The sequence below is a fragment of the Leiobunum rupestre genome, chromosome 7, assembly GCF_980474605.1.
Source record: "Leiobunum rupestre chromosome 7, qqLeiRupe1.1.hap1, whole genome shotgun sequence".
Lineage (NCBI taxonomy): Eukaryota > Metazoa > Arthropoda > Arachnida > Opiliones > Sclerosomatidae > Leiobunum > Leiobunum rupestre.
The window spans coordinates 38,789,817-38,807,530 of NC_143390.1; the positions used below are offsets into that span (position 1 = coordinate 38,789,817).

The following is a 17,714-nucleotide window of genomic DNA, read 5'->3' on the forward strand; positions in this document are numbered from 1 at the left end:
AAAAGTTGAGATTTGCACTAAAAACACGAGATATTGATACAATTTGGTCAATTTCACCCGGAAGTACGCTTAAAAGTTACTTTTTAAAAATGTGAGATGAAAAAAATTTGAGTTTTCATAGAGAATAAATTTATGACAACTTTCAACACGTAGAATAAGAGTACATTTATGTAAAAATCATAAGTTTCTCATGGAAAAAGAACCAGTTATCTTTTTATAAGGCACGTTGTTGTCAGATCAGAGTCTCACTTTGAAAATCACATTGCGCATAAAAAATTAGTCTTATAAACGTTCAATCATGTTCCATTATTAGATTAAATTTCATCCAAATTAGAAAAAAATTCTAATTTAAAAATTGGGAGTTCCAAAAGTTATTTACGGTAGAATACTCAATCTGACTAGAATATGCAGAATCCTGTAATGTTTGCGAGTTTCACCGATCAACAATACTGTAAGCTAGTCTCGTGACTGACTATCATTTCAACATTTGCCTCGGCTCTATAAAAAGTAATATTTTTGCACCTTCAATGATAATGAGGGCAAGATATTACGATAGGCAGGATGAATGCTGATAAGTCAAGGGGACATAGAGGCTGGGTCAAGTTCATTACGTTCAATTAACATACATTTACTTATCTAGAAATTTACTACTCGAGATTAAAGACAAAAACACCAAATATATTTAAAACTAACTAGGTCATTCATTGCAGTTTTTGGAAGGCTAAAGATTTTTTGACCACTTAAACGATATTATTATTATTATTTTGACTTTCATCACTCACAAATATGACTGTATTGTCTGAAATAAGTTACGAGTATAAAGGTTATTATTATAAATGAAATAATAAATAACTACCCGATGATAACTGTAAAATTCTCAGTGTTAAATACAAGTGCTCGAGAACAAATAAAGTTTGTTTAAAAATAAGTATTTTGAAGTAGAGAAAAATATATTTAAAATAAAATACTGAAAGGTCTATTTGGCTTAGATATTATAATTCTTAACAAATAACTCTATAATGATCCATCGTTAACGGTCTAGATTAAGAGATATAGGAATTATTTTGCCATGCTTAATACTATTACGCGAAGTAATTGGCCCCAGCTATTACTTTAAATTTGGCACTATATACGGTATATTTGGGTAAAGCTAAAGAAACTAAAAAATATAATACTACAATTATTTTTAAAACATACATATAAAAATTAAGTTCTGAGAATTAAATAATATAAGCTATATTTTAAAATATACCAAATTGTTTTGATTAATTTGTTCATTAAGGAATAACAATTTTCCTATCCTCGCATGATGTTGTTTTAAAAGTTAAAATCTGTTTCTTTTAAAAGACTATAAAAGCGGGTAAAAAATGTATGAAAAATAACGGTAGTTTGATTTAAGTTTACGCTAAGTGTGGTAACAGAGGAAGAAAAATAATATGAAGCCAACGACTCCTACGGCCCCAACTACAATTAAACCAATTGCCCATCCTGGTATTGGGGAACCTAAGAGGTCAAGAATCAAGATATATATCAATTTCCATCCACAGAATGTAAGGTAGTGTTGTTATCAATAAAGTTATCACCTCTGCTACCGCCGTAATTGTTTGAATAATACCCGCCACTGCTTCGATATACGTTCACTCTACATATGCAAAAACAAAATTTTAAACACATTTCAGGGTTTGTATAAAAAAACTAGGAAATTTTAATAATTCTTTAGTAGCGCAGAAATTTCTTACCTCGATATACTTCCTCTACTTCCACCTCCACCTCTTCCTCCTTTACATTCCAATAGGCTAAAAACTACAAAATTTAAAATTAAAATAATAAACTTAAATATAATGTCTTTTAGCTTACAAGACACTATGAAAATGCCGGCAAATACTATCTTCAACATGGATATATTCATTGTAACTTTGATATATAGTAGAGATAATACTGATTATTATTATTATTCTTTTGGAGAGGCGCCAATTCGTCCCCTTCCTTCGTTTCGCGTCAAATATCAAATCATGTCAATGTAATTTAAGACAATAGCCTTTGAACTTTAAAAAAGTCAAAAGCCACTCCAAATTTGGTATCCACTTAAGCCTTGGTCTGATTATTCGATAGTTCAAAATGTCAAATATTATTCGATGGCCGCAAAAACTACTACGGAAAGAAAAGAACTTGCATACGTAATTAACATTAATTGCGCTATCCTAAAAGTAGCTTTCACAAGCCAAAGAATATTCTTAGAAAATCATTGCAAAACCATAGTGTCAGCGTCATAGCGCGCAAGGTTTATATAGACCTTGGCTATAGCTATGTGACTATGTCCGGTCTTCGTGACGTCACGAAATTCTCTAAAGGCTCAAATGACATACGAACGCTAGACGTCGCTAAAATCGCAAAACATTTTCGCGTGCGGTCAGAAATTTGATATTTTTGAAGCTGGTATTGGGGGATCTTAAAATTCATTGTGCGCGTGAAAATAGGGTATAAAAGGAGGTAAATAAGCCTGCTATACCTCACAATGTAAAGGTACTGTCACGCGCAAAAGCGTAATTTTTAAATCGGGCAATTCGATTTTCAACGCGTTTCACCAGATAGGTAAACAAGATGTCACGGACATTTAAGTACACACAATCCCCGATGTAATAACTATATTTTAAATATTAAATTTGAACAACTTTTCAATCATCTTGTACATTAACTTAAAAAACCTGATTTTGGAAATAAGGTAGCGAAACCCGAACACTTAGACGAACCGAATTTTTCGAGTTACCTGGTTTTGGAAATAAGGCATCGGCTACATTGAACTCAGGCCCAGTACACACAAATCAATTAGGATGGTGTGTAAAAAGAGACGTTTGCAACAGCGAGGATTCTTAAATACAGAATCCTTGGAAATAATTTCCCCCCCCTCCAAAAACCCCCTTGCAAATATTTAAAAAGTAAGTAGCAAAAAACCTGTGTAGACAGTAGTACCCCTTTAAGCAAAGATTGGAAATGTGCCGCGAATTGAAAAGAAAATAAAGCCACATTTAATATTCTTATACGATGTGTGAAAATATTTTAGATTTCTTTATTTTTGTTCTCCGACAATGAGAATTGAATGAATGGTACAAAGACAAAAATAAAAGTGGGGAGGGAAAAATGTACGAGTTAACATTATTATTATTGTTGTTATTCGCCGCCGATTTAAGTAATATAAAGAGAAAAAAAATAGACAAAAATGTCATTATGAACTAGATGTCGCCAGTTCCACGCTCTCTTTTTTTCAATTATCAAAATAATAAAAATAATAATAATAATTATCCTCTTTCGAACTCGATACATTATCACGGGGAGGGGGGTATGAAAAGAGAAAAATATGATAATCGCTATGACATCGGACAAGTAATGAGTAAATATACGTGAACATTATGAAGATAATAGAAAAATTTATATAGACCATCGAATCGCCACCGTTGTAATACAAAGATTTGGTCACTTGATAATATCATATCTACTGGCCATTTATAAGTGATAAAGCAAATCGCAGCTCGTCGTCTCACAGCTATTTTAAAAAAGCATCGCTCTTCAACGGTACAAAAAAAAATACGCGATACAAAACTGCTTTCAAACCGCTCACAACTCGCCACAAACTTGACCAGCGCTTATTTTTTTTCCCTTTGTAATAATTAAAAAAAAATAACTTAAAAAAAGAGTAATAATTACTATAGGTCGGCGACTAGAAACATTAGGCGATTTGTGAAAAAATGCGCGTTTTTCTTCTCTTCAACATTTAACAACAGAAATAACAACAGAAATTATTTTCTTAACATCGCTAACAATGACTCGTTTTTTTGTGTATAATACATTTCTCTTCATCTTTATTTTCATTTTTTTTTAATAGCGCGGTATTTTTTTTTTAGTGTAACCTTTTTTGCACGTATCTGTACACGTTTCTTAGAAGCAATTATTATTTCTAGGATAATATAATTATTATGACCACATGAAAAATTTACATCTTATTAATAATAAATATAATAAATAAAAGAAGTGAAAACATTTATAAGAGTGATATATAATAATATTATAATTACGTGAAAAGTGCTTTTTTTTGTTATTCGCGAGATTGGCTTCGTCTTCGCGTTTATTATAAAAAAAAAATTACTCCACCAAGGATTGTTGATTTTTATGACATTTTTTTTCATTTTTTTTAAGTGGTTATTTTTTAAGTTTTTTTTGTTTATTTTTAAATTTGATAGTGGTAAACCTACAAATGGGGGGAAATATATACCACAGATACAATTTGACAAAGTTGGTTTTTTTACAAACGGGGAGATTTTTAATTGAAATCGGTACCTGATCGCCCCCTAAATTAAAAACAAAATTAACTACAGCTTTCCCTGTTTTTTTCCCTCATAATTTAAATATAGGTACAATTGTTTTCGTAAAAAAGCAAGTTGTTTTTTGGTTTTGGCTTTATTGTACGACCTAATATCGGATTCTTAAACGACTCCAACGCGTAAGTCTGGGAAGAGCTATTAATTTTCTTAATATATATTTCTAATTTAAAAGATGTATTTTTAAAAATTAATATCAAATTCTGGAAATATGTTTTTCCACTTTGAAATGATGAAAAAGCATTCATTTTGTTTTGTTAATTTCTCGTTTGGAAGACAATTTCGAAGAAGCTTGTTTATATATTTTTAAATATATTATTATAATCTAATCGAAATTAATTAGAAAGCTATTGTTGGGCGGAATTACAATGTACCTTTTTTATTAATTTTTTGGAAATATATTTTTACGTTTTTCTAGTTTTGCATACTTAAAAAAAGCACCATTTTTCGGGAAAAGAGGATATTATCTTCGCGTGTACGTTAAAAATGATTAATTGTTTTCTGAAATTGAATTTGAAATAGAACGGGGAGATGAATGCTGGGGTTTGGGGAAAGGACAGAGATAAATAACACCTAGACATAGTGGACGGATCTTCTAGACATAAATTGGCTAAGAGCGAGATACGCAGATTTTGGTATTAATTAATATTTTACCAGTTCCAGGATTTAATGATTTTTCTTTGAATGGTTAAAAAACAATTATTGGCACCGTGCGTTTGAATATTTAAAAAGACGGCGGGGAAACTAAGCGTTACGTCAGAAGTTACGTCTTATTACGAGAATCAGAATTCGGAATTTTATTTTTTACTTTTTCAATAATAGACGAAGAAATGACAATATTTTTACGCGCCTTCTAGAAAATATAGAATCGGTTTTCGTACGTTGTTTTTTTATTATATTTTTTTACTTGATCTAAGGCTCAAATGTTATATTGCTCGATGAACTATAGACGAATTAAATTATAAACAGTTTAAGAAGGGACCATGGGGGTTTTTTTTAATACTTTGCCACATTTAACAGGGCCAAGCTATGACAATTTCATGTATATATATATATTTCTTTAAAGGGGCTGACATGGGATTTTTTTGTAAGAATCCAGAAGCCGCTTTGGTTTTTCAGTTAAAATTTTAAGTTTAAATTTAAGACCGTCAGTGATAATTTAACAATCGCCAAAAACAAATAAACAACTAGGTAGTTCCGGCGAAGAAAACAAAATGCAATCGATACCTCACTTAATAAATCCCTTCTCACTCCCGTTAAAATACAAGTTTTTATAATTATTTTATCTAAAAATGCTACTGTATATAATAAAAAATGCCAGAACATTTTATTACCTTTGTAGAGTTCGTATAATATCACCTATATTTTTTTAGACTATAAACTACGTTTTTTATAGCTAACATTGTGTTAATATTCATGTTCTAAGCCTATAATGTGCAAATAAATTAGAATAATAATAAAGTATATATATATTTTGGGTTTTTTTTTACATTGTGGTTTATATTTTTCCTTGTTGGTTTTTTCTCTCTCGAAGTGTAACCACTCTTTCGACGTTGTACTTCTAAAATACTACAATGAGGGATAATTTTTCATATATAATATTTATATAAAAAAGGTCAACATATAATGTGTTTTGCGTTTCATAGTGCGATTTGGTTTTTGTTATTTATACATTTTTTTAATATTTCAAAATGGGCATTTTTTTATTTATTATTAACAATATCGAGTAAGTACGTTGGGTTTATTTATTTGGTTAAGTATAATTAACGTTAATTAAACGTTCTTTTTTTAAATATATAAGGGGTATAAGTAACATACATTTATACCTTAAAACTTTCGCCCACCTTATATAACACATAAAATGAATTCCACAGTGTCGGACGCGCTGTATTCTCTCATTTTAATTTGTATCATCTACTGAAAAGGGACTAGTGATATTCCTACAATAGGGGGGTCAAAGTCGCGCGCTGCCAGAGATTTACGACGATAGATTTACAGTACGATTGAGGTAAAATAACGTTTTTTTAATCAAGGTATGTGGCTATTTTTTATTATCGCCCCCGGATTAACCCCCTCATTATAAGGAGCCAATAGACCATTTTCTTAATTCAAATACGCCACCATTTACATTCACCAACTTTTAAAAACCACAATTTCATTCGTCGAATTTCGATATTAAAAATAATTAGGTAATATTGTAAGGGAAGAATATGGTGAATTTTGTATGGTACCCTGTACTTTGGAAGAGAGGTGTTTTCTTTTTTTCTTTGACCTAAATAATCGGTTAAAATATTTCTTATTCGACGAATAAAATTAATCGGTTACGTCCATTCCAATATATAGTTTTTCATATGTAACCGTGCATAGACAAGGCTTAACGCCTTCGTGTTTTTTTTAGTTTTTTTTTAAATACCCTTTTATCAAAAAAGGCACTTGTCCATACCTTATACCATTTTGCTCTAGGTTCATTTTTTACTTTTTTCTTTCTTTTTTTTTTAAGATATCAGGGTGGAAAACTAAAAAAATCGTATACGTGTATATATATACGATTCAATTTATTTTTTTATTTAATTGTTCCATTTGAATAGGCACTTGAAGACGCGGATGTTTAATATGATTTTGCATATTTTATTTTTAGTCAAATATTTTTATTTTATTATCGTTCTGTTTTCTTCCGAACATTTGTTCAAATTCACCATTGACGTGTGGAAAGTTGGAGGCGACGATTTTTTTCCCCGACGATGAACCAAATGTCACCCACATTTAAATAATCTCGTCTCGGGGATAATATGTTTTATATATATAGATATATATATATATATATAATGGATTTTTTTTTAAATATCGACGAATATTTTGGCCCTTTTTGAATCATATAAGATGAAGTAAAAATTTTTATTTTTCATTTTTATATTTTTTTCAGTCGACGAAACATTTTTTATGTCAATGTCTTTGTTTTTTTTAATGGCAAAGTGAAATAGCCGACATTTTTTACGTTACAATATTTTTAAAGAAATTATATTTAACGACGTATGACTACGGAAGGAAAAAGAATTAAAGCTAAATTTAATAAAAAGTGGCGACTAAATTTTAAATTAATTAACTAATAATAAAAAGATATTTCGTTAAATCCACTCATACTGTCTATAGATATCTTTCTTCCCTCGGGGATATGTCATTTATTAAAATTCGCTCGGGCTTTTTTACTTTCTAAAAAAAAATCATATTATGCAGTCGTACTTTTATTAAATTCACTTTTATACTGAATGACGACAAATAATTTAAAAACTTCTTTCGTTCGTTTTTTGAAGAACTAAAAAGAACCGAAACAATTGACGCATTTGCTCTCTTTTAAATAAAAATGTAAAAACTAAGCAAAATAACGGGTCTGTGCTTTTTTATTTATTAATCTTTCTCGTAGACTGTTCTTTTACGCTATCATAACTTAACGAATATATAAAATAATAAAATTGATATCATCTTTACGTCCCTCTTCGTATTTCCTTCTTCAAATCTAAAGATGATTTTTTTTGGTATTTAAAAATTATTTGAGCTATAATATTTGGTGTTTGGTTTTGTTGGTGGTGATTATTTTCGTTTTACCGTTAAATCCGAAAAAAACTTGTCCCGGTGATTATTTTTCGTCAGCCATAATTTATTTTCCCGACATCGCGGCGAAACTACTGCATTCTGGCCTCTTGTAGTTGCTGTTGACTAGCGTACGGCACCGAGAAAGTGGCACCGGGAGCACCGGCCGGAATCCCCTGAGGGATCGTGTAAGCGTAGGCCGTCGGGGGTAAGTAGGAGGCGGCCGCCCCGGCGCCACCGGCCCCAGACGGAGCCCCCGTCGACGTGACGGTGGGGAAGCTGTAGGCGTCCAGGCCGTTGGGGTAGGGGGGAGTGTAGGCCGCCGCTGCCGCCGCCGCCGCGGCCGCGTAGTCGTAGAAGTGGCCGGCAGCTGCCGCCGCGGCCGCGGCCGGAGAAAGAGGACCGTGCGGAGGAACTATCAAGCTGGCCGGGGCCGGAAGGTAGGCCGCCGCTGAAGGATACAAGTAGTGAGCCGGCAAGGCGCTGCAAACACAAAAATAAACAGAATTAAAACGCATTCTGCGTACGGAAAATAAGCTTATCACAATAATAATAGGTTAGGTTTGTTGTATGTATTTGAGTGGCTTTAATATCCATTTTTAAAAAGTTAGTAAATAGAAATGAACTTAGATGGCGCTATATATCAAGATTTAAATCGAAACGAATCTAGGTGGAGGTAAAAATCAAGATTTAAATCGAAACGAAGCTAGGTGGCGCTAAAAATATAGATTTAAATCGAAACGAAGCTAGGTGGAGGTAAAAATCAAGATTTAAATCGAAATGAATCTAGGTGGAGGTAAAAATCAAGAATTTATTTAAAATTAATCTAGGTGGCGCTAAAAATATAGATTTGAATCGAAATTAATCTAGGTGGAGGTAAAAATCAAGAATTAATTTAAAATTAATCTAGGTGGCGCTAAAAATATAGATTTGAATCGAAATTAATCTAAGTGGCGCTAAAAATCAAGAATTAATTCGAAATTAATCTAGGTGGCGCTAAGAATCAAGATTTAAATTGAAACGAATATAGCTGGCGTTAAATACCGAGATTTAAATCAAAACAAACCTAGGTGGCGCTTAAAAACCAGATTAAAATTTAAATCAAGTTTTCCACGGTAACTCACAGAGGGCGTAGCGATAGTTTTCGACAATATTTCCGTGGCGGAGAATTGACTTTGAGCAAAAGAGGGCAAATTTGATGAGAAATGAAAGTAAAAGTTGAAAATGAAGTGGGCGATAAGGTGGGGTTTGGGGGCCGTAGTTATTAGCACCATTCTTCGCGCCTGATTCCGAAAATACGCTTTATTCTCTCTCTTATGAAGCGGGAAAAGAATCACTCCGTGGCGCTGTTGGGAGGCGATGGAGATGGAGGAGCTAGAGGGGCCTCATTTATCTCGGTCCTGACGAGAGACTGGAATAAAGAGAAGGGTGCGGAGGGGACCCCAAAAAGTGATTTATCCTTCTCTCTCTCTCTCTCTGCGAGGGGGATGAAGGGGGGTGCCGGTAATCAGATTCGCGGGTTAGTTAGAGGAACCAACGCTCGGGATGACTATCGCCCTCGGGTGTCCCATTGATCTTTCCACAAAACCAACCCCTCCTCCTTCCCGGAATGATACAGGATCCACCCCAAAACAAGTAGTCACATATTTCAAATAAATACGAACATTACTAGCATTCAGAAAAACCTCATAATCCGAGAAAAACTTGTTTATATATTTAAAAAACTTATGTTTCTTAATATTTATAATTTTTATTATTTTAAGGCTAGCGTTGTAAGTCGGAAAATTTTCCGCGGAAAATGACCGAGGTCTTTTTTTACGAGAAATATTCCGTATTTTTCCGAAAAAAATCCAAAAGGTTTTCATTATATGATTAGTCTAATATATTGTTTGCAAATTTAAATGAAGCGGCATTTTCGCCTCATTTTTTCGCGTCTAAAAGTAAAACTAAACCTCTAGACTAGTATAAACTGATTAACAATGTAACACTATTAATGTTTTGTAGTATGTTTACTGATATTAGACATTTTATATCGATAAAAAGTTAAAAACATTTAAAACCCTTAAAAAGTAATTTATGTTTCAATTTTTTATTTTTTCGATTTGTGGAAAATTTTCTGGAAATTTTTCCGAAAAATTAACAACACTATTTAAAAATAAGGAAACTTAATTTTTATATAAATGCACTAAAATGAATCGAAAATTTAACCGATTCTTTCATTGCAAATCGAAAGATATAACTTTTAGAAAATGTTAGAAAAAATCAAGATTTAAAATAGGAAAAAATTAAGAATCTTTAATGACGGGTATCATACTTTGTAATTTCCATTTCTACAAAACTTAAATATTACCCTGTTTAAGAAAAAAAAGCCCCAGATGGCGCCAAAATAAATACTAAAGTAGCTTATTGCAACGTTAAAGTTAAAACCGCAGAGTCGGTATCGATTATCAATTAGGAGAACATACTATAAGAAGATACTTTTCCCCCCATCTCAGCGCGTATAAGAGTACCATTAAAAAACCACTTAAAAAGGAGACATACACTAAACTAAGTCCAAATTGCGCGGCTCATTAACGAATTCCCCGAAATGTAAACCTCCCCGGGGCCAAGATTATACTCGCCGCCGTGTTTGTAAAGAAAATGGCCCTCCTCTTAAATAACTCCGGCGTTTTTCAAAACCACACAATAGAAGCGCGTAAGTAAACTTTCTTACATCATCGCCGTGTTTACCCGCAGTGGCAACAAAAAGGAGTTCTACCAGCGAGATGAGTATAAAGCCATCAGGCGGCTTGAAAAAGCCAACTGCGGAAGCCTCGGGGAAAAACTTCTCTTTACACGGTTTATCATAATAATCAACAGCGAGAAAGATAAAACCCCCGCTGAATTACCAAGCATTCTTCCGTATAATCTTTCCAGACGCATCATATTCGCGATATAATAAGAAATATAAAATTTTTTTTAGCTCCTACGTTTCTTAGATGCAAAAAATATGAATTATGGTAGAGATAATATTATTCTAAAGCAAATATCAGGGATTTAACACCTGTATTTTTTTACGCGAAGGTACTTGGAGCAGCGTGACAGCGGAAATTCTCAAAAGGAAATTATAGGATATCTTTGAGGAAATCAAGGAAATTATAGGATATCTTTGAGGAAATCAAGGAAATTATAGGATATCTTTGGGAAATTAAAGGACAATATAGGATATTTTTGGGAAATTAAAGGGAAATGTAGGATATTTTTGGGAAATTAAAGGGAAATGTAAAATATTTTGGGAAATTAAAGGGAAATGTATGATATTTTTGGGAAATTAAAGGGAAATGTAAAATATTTTGGGAAATTAAAGGGAAATATTTTAGGGAAATTAAAGGGAAATGTAGGATATTTTTGAAAAATTAAAGGGAAATGTAAAATATTTTGGGAAATTAAAGGGAAATATAAAATATTTTAGGGAAATTAAAGGGAAATGTAGGATATTTTTGAAAAATTAAAAGGAAATGTAAAATATTTTTGGGAAATTAAAGGGAAATGTTGGTTATTTTGGGGAAATTAAAGGGAAATGTTGGTTATTTTGGGGAAATTAAAGGGAAATATCGAATTTTATTCGGAAATTAAATAATATGTAGGATATTATTGGAAAAATAAATTAAAATGTTGGATATTTTTGGGAAACAAAAGAAATTATAGGATATTTTCAAATACTTATGAAATTGAAACTCATGGTTTTAAAGACAATTCTAATAGGGTGGAAAATACGATAACTATCGTAGTTGCATTTTAAATATTTTCTAAATTTGTTGATTTTGATTGCCATTTATATCAACGGATTAAATACGAAAATATATACGAAATTTTTTTCAAAAATAGGAAAATAATGGAATTTTAATTAATTATAGGATTACATGAAATTTTATCCAAATCCTATTATTATCTTTACGGTAACGGTTCCATAGTGGAATTTTTACGGGTTTCTTAACCAAGCTTAAGGACGTATTCTTCAAAATAAGTAAAAAATGCATTTGAATGGAGATTTGGAAAACGTTTAATCAATCGGGTTGGGGTTGCTAATACTTCGCGGTATCAATTTTTTCCGCGTTCACTCACACCAAATTTTTCGGCAACTTTTCCGTCGCGTTAAAAATAGTCGTCGCGATTGAATAAGGAAAATGTGAAAACCGGAGAAATAGAGATCCCGATAAGGAGGGAAATCGGGCGAATTCCCCGGGAAAAAGATACGCCGAATAAGGGACTAATCTTATCTAAGCCAACCACTACTAACACACAGGCGTATAGATACTTTTATATTATTATCTGTAGAGAGTGCGGCGCGTTGTATACAAATCAGTGGACCGTCAGCGCGCTAAGCTTGTCTCGTCGCCAAATAATAACCCCGCCTCCGTGGCCCGAGGGACAGGGGGGGGGGGGGGGGACGAATTACATCATCCAGAAGGAAACCGCTTAGACCGTCTCGCCCCCCCCCCGCGTTCTTTGACAGGCTAGATAGGGCTCAGTAATATAGAAATCTTCCCTACGGAAGAAAACGAAGGCTTCGGACACACGCTCCGTTGAGTCGTAACCTTCTCCTGGCAACGCTCTTTCCGCGAAAGGGCCCCGAACGGAGAGCCAAAACAACAGACTTTTCTTTTTCGCTACAGTTTCTTGACAGTCGCTGACGCCGGGTTTTTCGGTAAGCCTACCCCCACTTTTTGAGCCTTCCTGCTCGAGCTCCCTTTCATTTAAAGCATTCTTATTTCACTCCGGGTTTTCTTTTTCCTACGGTCTCTTCCAAACAATCGAAAGAGTTAAAAAAAGGGGGAAGAAATGAATTATCAGCCGTGAAAGTCAAAAGGCCGAGCGCAATCGTTGACCCGTTAAGCCTTACACTAACGACTTCCATTACGCGTTATAACGGACTTTCCCCGCTCCGTGAATCGGAGGCGGTAACTGACCCATAGTCTGTTGTTTGTACCAGGAATGTCTCTTCTTTTTTCACATAAACACTTAAAGGCGTGTTTATTTTTATAATATTAAGTCTCTGTTGGGAGGTAGACGTTCTGAAAGAGCGATTGTTCCGAGATTGTTTGTACTGGCAACACGGAGAGCGTATCGAGCATTTTCGGCGGCATTTTTGTCGGATTCGTATAAAAATAAATGAAATTGTAATTGAATGAAATGGGCAACGAGCCATTTGCGTTCGCTTCTCGACGGGGATGGTCCATTTAATATCTAGCACGAAATCCGGATTTAATCGAGCAATCTATGTAAATAAAATTAATATTTTATCGCGTATCAACACTTAGGAAAACGAAAATGGGCAAACGATTATGTGATATTAATATTTATTTTTATTTTAATATTAAATTGGGTATTTTTCATATTAAATTAGATATTTTTCATATTAAATTAGGTATTTTTCATATTAAATTAGATATTTTTCATATTAAAATTGGTATGATTCATATTAAGATAGGTATTTTTCATATTAAATTAGGTAGTTTCCATATTAAATTTGGTATGTTTCATATTAAGCTAGGTATTTTTCATATTAAATTAGGTAGTTTCCATATTAAATTTGGTATTTTTAATATTAAATTAGGTAGTTTTCATATTAAACTAGGTATTTTTCATATTAAATTTGTAATGTTTCATATTAAGCTAGGTAGTTTCCATATTAAATTTGGTATGTTTCATATTAAACTAGGTATTTTTCATATTAAATTAGGTATTTTTCATATAAAATTTGGTATGTTTCATATTAAATTAGGTAGTTTCCATATTAAATTTGGTATGTTTCATATTAAGCTAGGTATTTTTCATATTAAATTAGGTAGTTTCCATATTAAATTTGGTATGTTTCATATTAAACTAGGTATTTTTCATATTAAATTTGGTATGTTTCATATTAAACTAGGTAGTTTTCATATTAAATTTGGTATTTTTCATAATAAATTATTGGTTTTAATTATTTAAAATTTGAAATTTTGTACCAAGTCTATTTTTGACCTACTAACGCCTGTTGCGCACTTACCCGCAGCACGCGTTGACTTTGTGGTCAGCCTACTTTCGGGGGAATTAATGTAGAAGAGTCGATCCGATCTTGCCCAATTCGGTAGATTAAAAATAAATTAAAAATTAAATTATTTAAAACCGGGAGGCGTAAAAGTAACAGCGACAAATAAATATATCAGGATTAAAACGAAATTACAAATTTAATAGGGCGTTAAAAAGATCAAAGAGACCGAGCCAACCGGGTATAAGAACGGAGAGGCAAAAAAGTAAAATTACAATTGTCTTTCTCCCCCCTCCCTTCATTCTTCATTCTCGTTAAGAAGAAAATAAAAACGGCTCCCCAAATTCTTATTTTTTCCTCTCTGGTTTGCTGTCTCTCCGAAGAAATGTAAGACTATCGAATGGATGCTGAGAAGGAAAACCAGAATTCCGTAGCCGACTTAGTGGCGCGATTTGAGCGCGCCAAGCGGGGATAGCGAACATCAAAACTAATTATAGTAACAGTGGAAAAATTCAAATGGCAGATTCTCCGCAGAAGCGAGTAGCCGTAAAGGAGGAAGTGACGAGACGATGGCGGAGGGGACGAAACGGGGCCAAGGCGAAACCCCCTCTCGTCTAACCTAGATAGAGCTACGTACAGAATGTACCCCCTCTTTTACACTACGGAAGAAAGTGTCAGGTGGTATTCTAAAAACAAAATATTCAACCTTTGAAGCTTTCTCTCTCTCTCTATTCCGTCAAATGAAATTGAAAGCGCCAGCCGAACCTTAATTCCGGCAAAATAAAACTTGCACTCTTTTTTGGGATGCCTTCAAATGGCGAATATCCATCTCGACGTCGCGATATTTTGCAAAACCTAAATAAGAAACGATCCCCCTTCCTCCCAATTAAAGCGCGGAGGAAATATATACTTTCAAAAGAAAGACTTGGTTTTCGTCCCCTCCCCCAAGCGTAGAGTGATGGAACTATGTCCGTACTTGTGGAGGAACCCCGAAGGATGCGCCGAGATGGATTGAATCATGTAAAAAGAAACAAGATGGTACAGGACATAATATTATACTCCTCGTCATTGTGTACACTTTATGACTGATTTATCATCATATTTCGATGGTTTCCGATTATTTATCACATTTTTCAGTGATTTACAATTATTGATCACACTTTTACGGTCTTTTACAATTATTTATCACACTTTATCGGTCTTTTCCAATTATTGATCAAACTTTATCGGTCTTTTCCAATTATTGATCAAACTTTATCGGTCTTTTCCAATTATTGATCAAACTTTATCGGCCTTTTCCAATTATTGACCAAACTTTATCGGCCTTTTCCAATTATTGATCAAACTTTATCGGCCTTTTCCAATTATTGATCAAACTTTATCGGTCTTTTCCAATTATTGACCAAACTTTATCGGTCTTTTCCAATTATTGATCAAACTTTATCGTTCATTTCCAATTATTGATCACCCTTTTTTGGTAATTAACAGTTATTTCCAATTATTTATCTATCTTTCAGTGATTTACAATTATTTATCTCTTTTTCAGTGATTTACAATTATTTATCTCTTTTTCAGTGATTTACAATTATTTATCTATTTTTTTCAGTGATTTACAATTATTTATCTCTTTTTTTCAGTGATTTACAATTATTTATCTCTTTTTTTCAGTGATTTACAATTATTTATCTCTTTTTTTCAGTGATTTCCACTGATTTATCATAAATTTAAGGTCATTTCCACTAATCTTTGATGATTTATTGTGATTTTACTTAATTTAAAAATAAAAATAATCAGCTAGGCTAATACCCAAGGCCCCACCTTAGGCCTAAGTCATACAAAATCACACAAATGGACGCTATTAAAGTTCTGGGCCCCCTGTCCCAAAACTCAATATTGGGCTACCAAGAAGATGCTCTACCCAATAAATTGACATATCATTGACCCTTCTAGACCTAATTGTCAAAGAGATATGAACGACACGGTGGCATCGGCTATACTGTACGTGAAACCAGTACACACAAATCCCTAAGTAATTTCTTACGTGATAAGTATTCATATCAATATACTGCTAATTTTATACGACTGAAACACCAACCTAGGCCCAGGTCATCTAGCGACTTTTATTGCCTTTAATTCAGCTGGACGGGTTAAATTGAGTAGGAGGGTGGTGGCAAACCTTTCGTGCCACGCGAGCCAACAAGTTTTTAAGGAAAGGGGAAACTGAAAAACTCGAGGAAAAAACCATTTAACCAGCGGGAAAGGAACTTGTTAACTCAACGCGGAAGGAGTGGTTCCGAGTTTTTCACCCAATGCCACAAACTGGTTTCGAACCTGGCTCCTCTTGCTGCGAGGCGAAAATGCTAACCACTTATCTCTCTATATCATTAATTGATATCGGTAACTTTCACCGTTTAATTTTATGTATTTTGTTTATTTATAAGATGAAATTATCGAGATGGTGAAAAAGCCTTTCCCATTTACCAAAATATAGTTATGGAATAAAAACATTTTTACCATACGATATAAATAAATGGAAAATGAAGAGGTCAAGACGTCGTTAATGTTAAAAACCTGGCTGGAGTGACGCTCGGAGAAATAATAGCAGGGCCTCCACTCAAATCTTCAATTTTTTTTATAGGAAATAGGATTGTATTTCTAAAAATATAGGACTTTATAGGACTATTTTTACAAGATTATAGGATTTTATAGGACTATATATGCTATTAAATTTACTAACTTTATGCATTTAAATACAAAATCTATATTTAGATAAATAAATCTTTGATTTTCACTTAAAAAATAGAAACTATTTAACCATTTTATCACAAAATTATACTAGTAGCTAACCATGTTAACAATAACCAAAGTATAGACTAGAATGACTTTGTAGAGGAATTTATCCTATAGCTAAATATAGCAATTTAACTGAGTGGTTGGATTTGAAATGGGCAAAATATCAAAATTATAGGATTTTATAGGACTTTTGGGGGATTTTGCTAAAAATACAGGATGTTATAGGACATTTTTGAAAATATAGGATTTTATAGGAATTATAGGACCTCTGGGGGCCCTGTAATAGCGGATGAAATCGGATTTGGAGGTGCGGTGGATGGAGGAGCGCAGCTGTTTCCGGAAAGAGCAGAAAGACGAAAAAATAAATCTTCATCGTTCTCTTCCTTTCCGTAATCTACAGCTCGCACATTTCCCCGTCGGAGCCGGAGCTTCAATTTTTAATAAGGCCGGAATCCAATTAGGAGAGAATCTTGTTCTTTTTCTTTATAAAAAGAGAGAGAGCGACCAATAACTATTTCGGAATTCCCCCAAGAAAGTGGAAAGAGAAAAAAAATTAGAGAAACGCGTCGATTAAACGCGCGGAGAGAGGAAAGTGGATAATTAACATTGTACCATTGTTTATCCTCTAGTTCGCAATTACACGGATTTATCTAGTCTCTCCCACGATCCCCTTGCCCCTGATGACCCCCACCCGAAAGTCGAGTTCGAACTTGACAATTACGTACGTTAAATTGTTCAAATTGAAGGTTGTAATACAGATTTATTTAAATTTGTCTTTTTATAACTTTCGAAATCGAATGGCAATTAATTAGGTCAAAGTCAAATGTCACGCGTCTATTAAAGTGTAAGTATCATAAAATTTTTAAGTTGTATAATTTTTTAGTTCATTAATATCAGAAGTAAATGAACCGAAGTTATCGAAATAGCGCTCAGAATCGGAGGGCGTTTTC

At 33.3% G+C, this 17,714-nt stretch overlaps 1 protein-coding gene and 1 long non-coding RNA gene across 6 annotated transcripts in view; both read right to left on the minus strand.

The window, feature by feature from the left end:
* Positions 1-112: 112 nt before the first annotated feature.
* On the minus strand, positions 113-2,272 carry LOC149936243 (uncharacterized). Of its 2 annotated transcripts, XR_016482332.1 has the most exons (5): positions 1,858-2,272; positions 1,740-1,803; positions 1,584-1,642; positions 1,253-1,503; positions 113-498 (listed from the first exon to the last, which is right to left on the minus strand). It is a non-coding gene; the product is annotated as an uncharacterized LOC149936243 (long non-coding RNA). The 2 variants fall into 2 exon arrangements; XR_016482333.1 differs by lacking the exon at positions 1,253-1,503.
* A 4,162-nt stretch (positions 2,273-6,434) lies between these two features.
* LOC149936244 (RNA-binding protein 24-like) overlaps positions 6,435-17,714 on the minus strand; it is a 124,312-nt gene continuing 113,032 nt past the window's right edge. For 3 of the 4 annotated variants that reach the window (XM_090181074.1, XM_090181075.1, XM_090181073.1), the window contains exon 5: positions 6,435-8,444. In XM_090181074.1, the coding sequence (XP_090037200.1) occupies positions 8,054-8,444 (391 nt within the window). In that variant the 3' untranslated portion in view covers positions 6,435-8,053. The remainder of the gene's footprint in view (positions 8,445-17,714) is intronic. The other variant, XR_016482326.1, reaches the window with a different exon arrangement.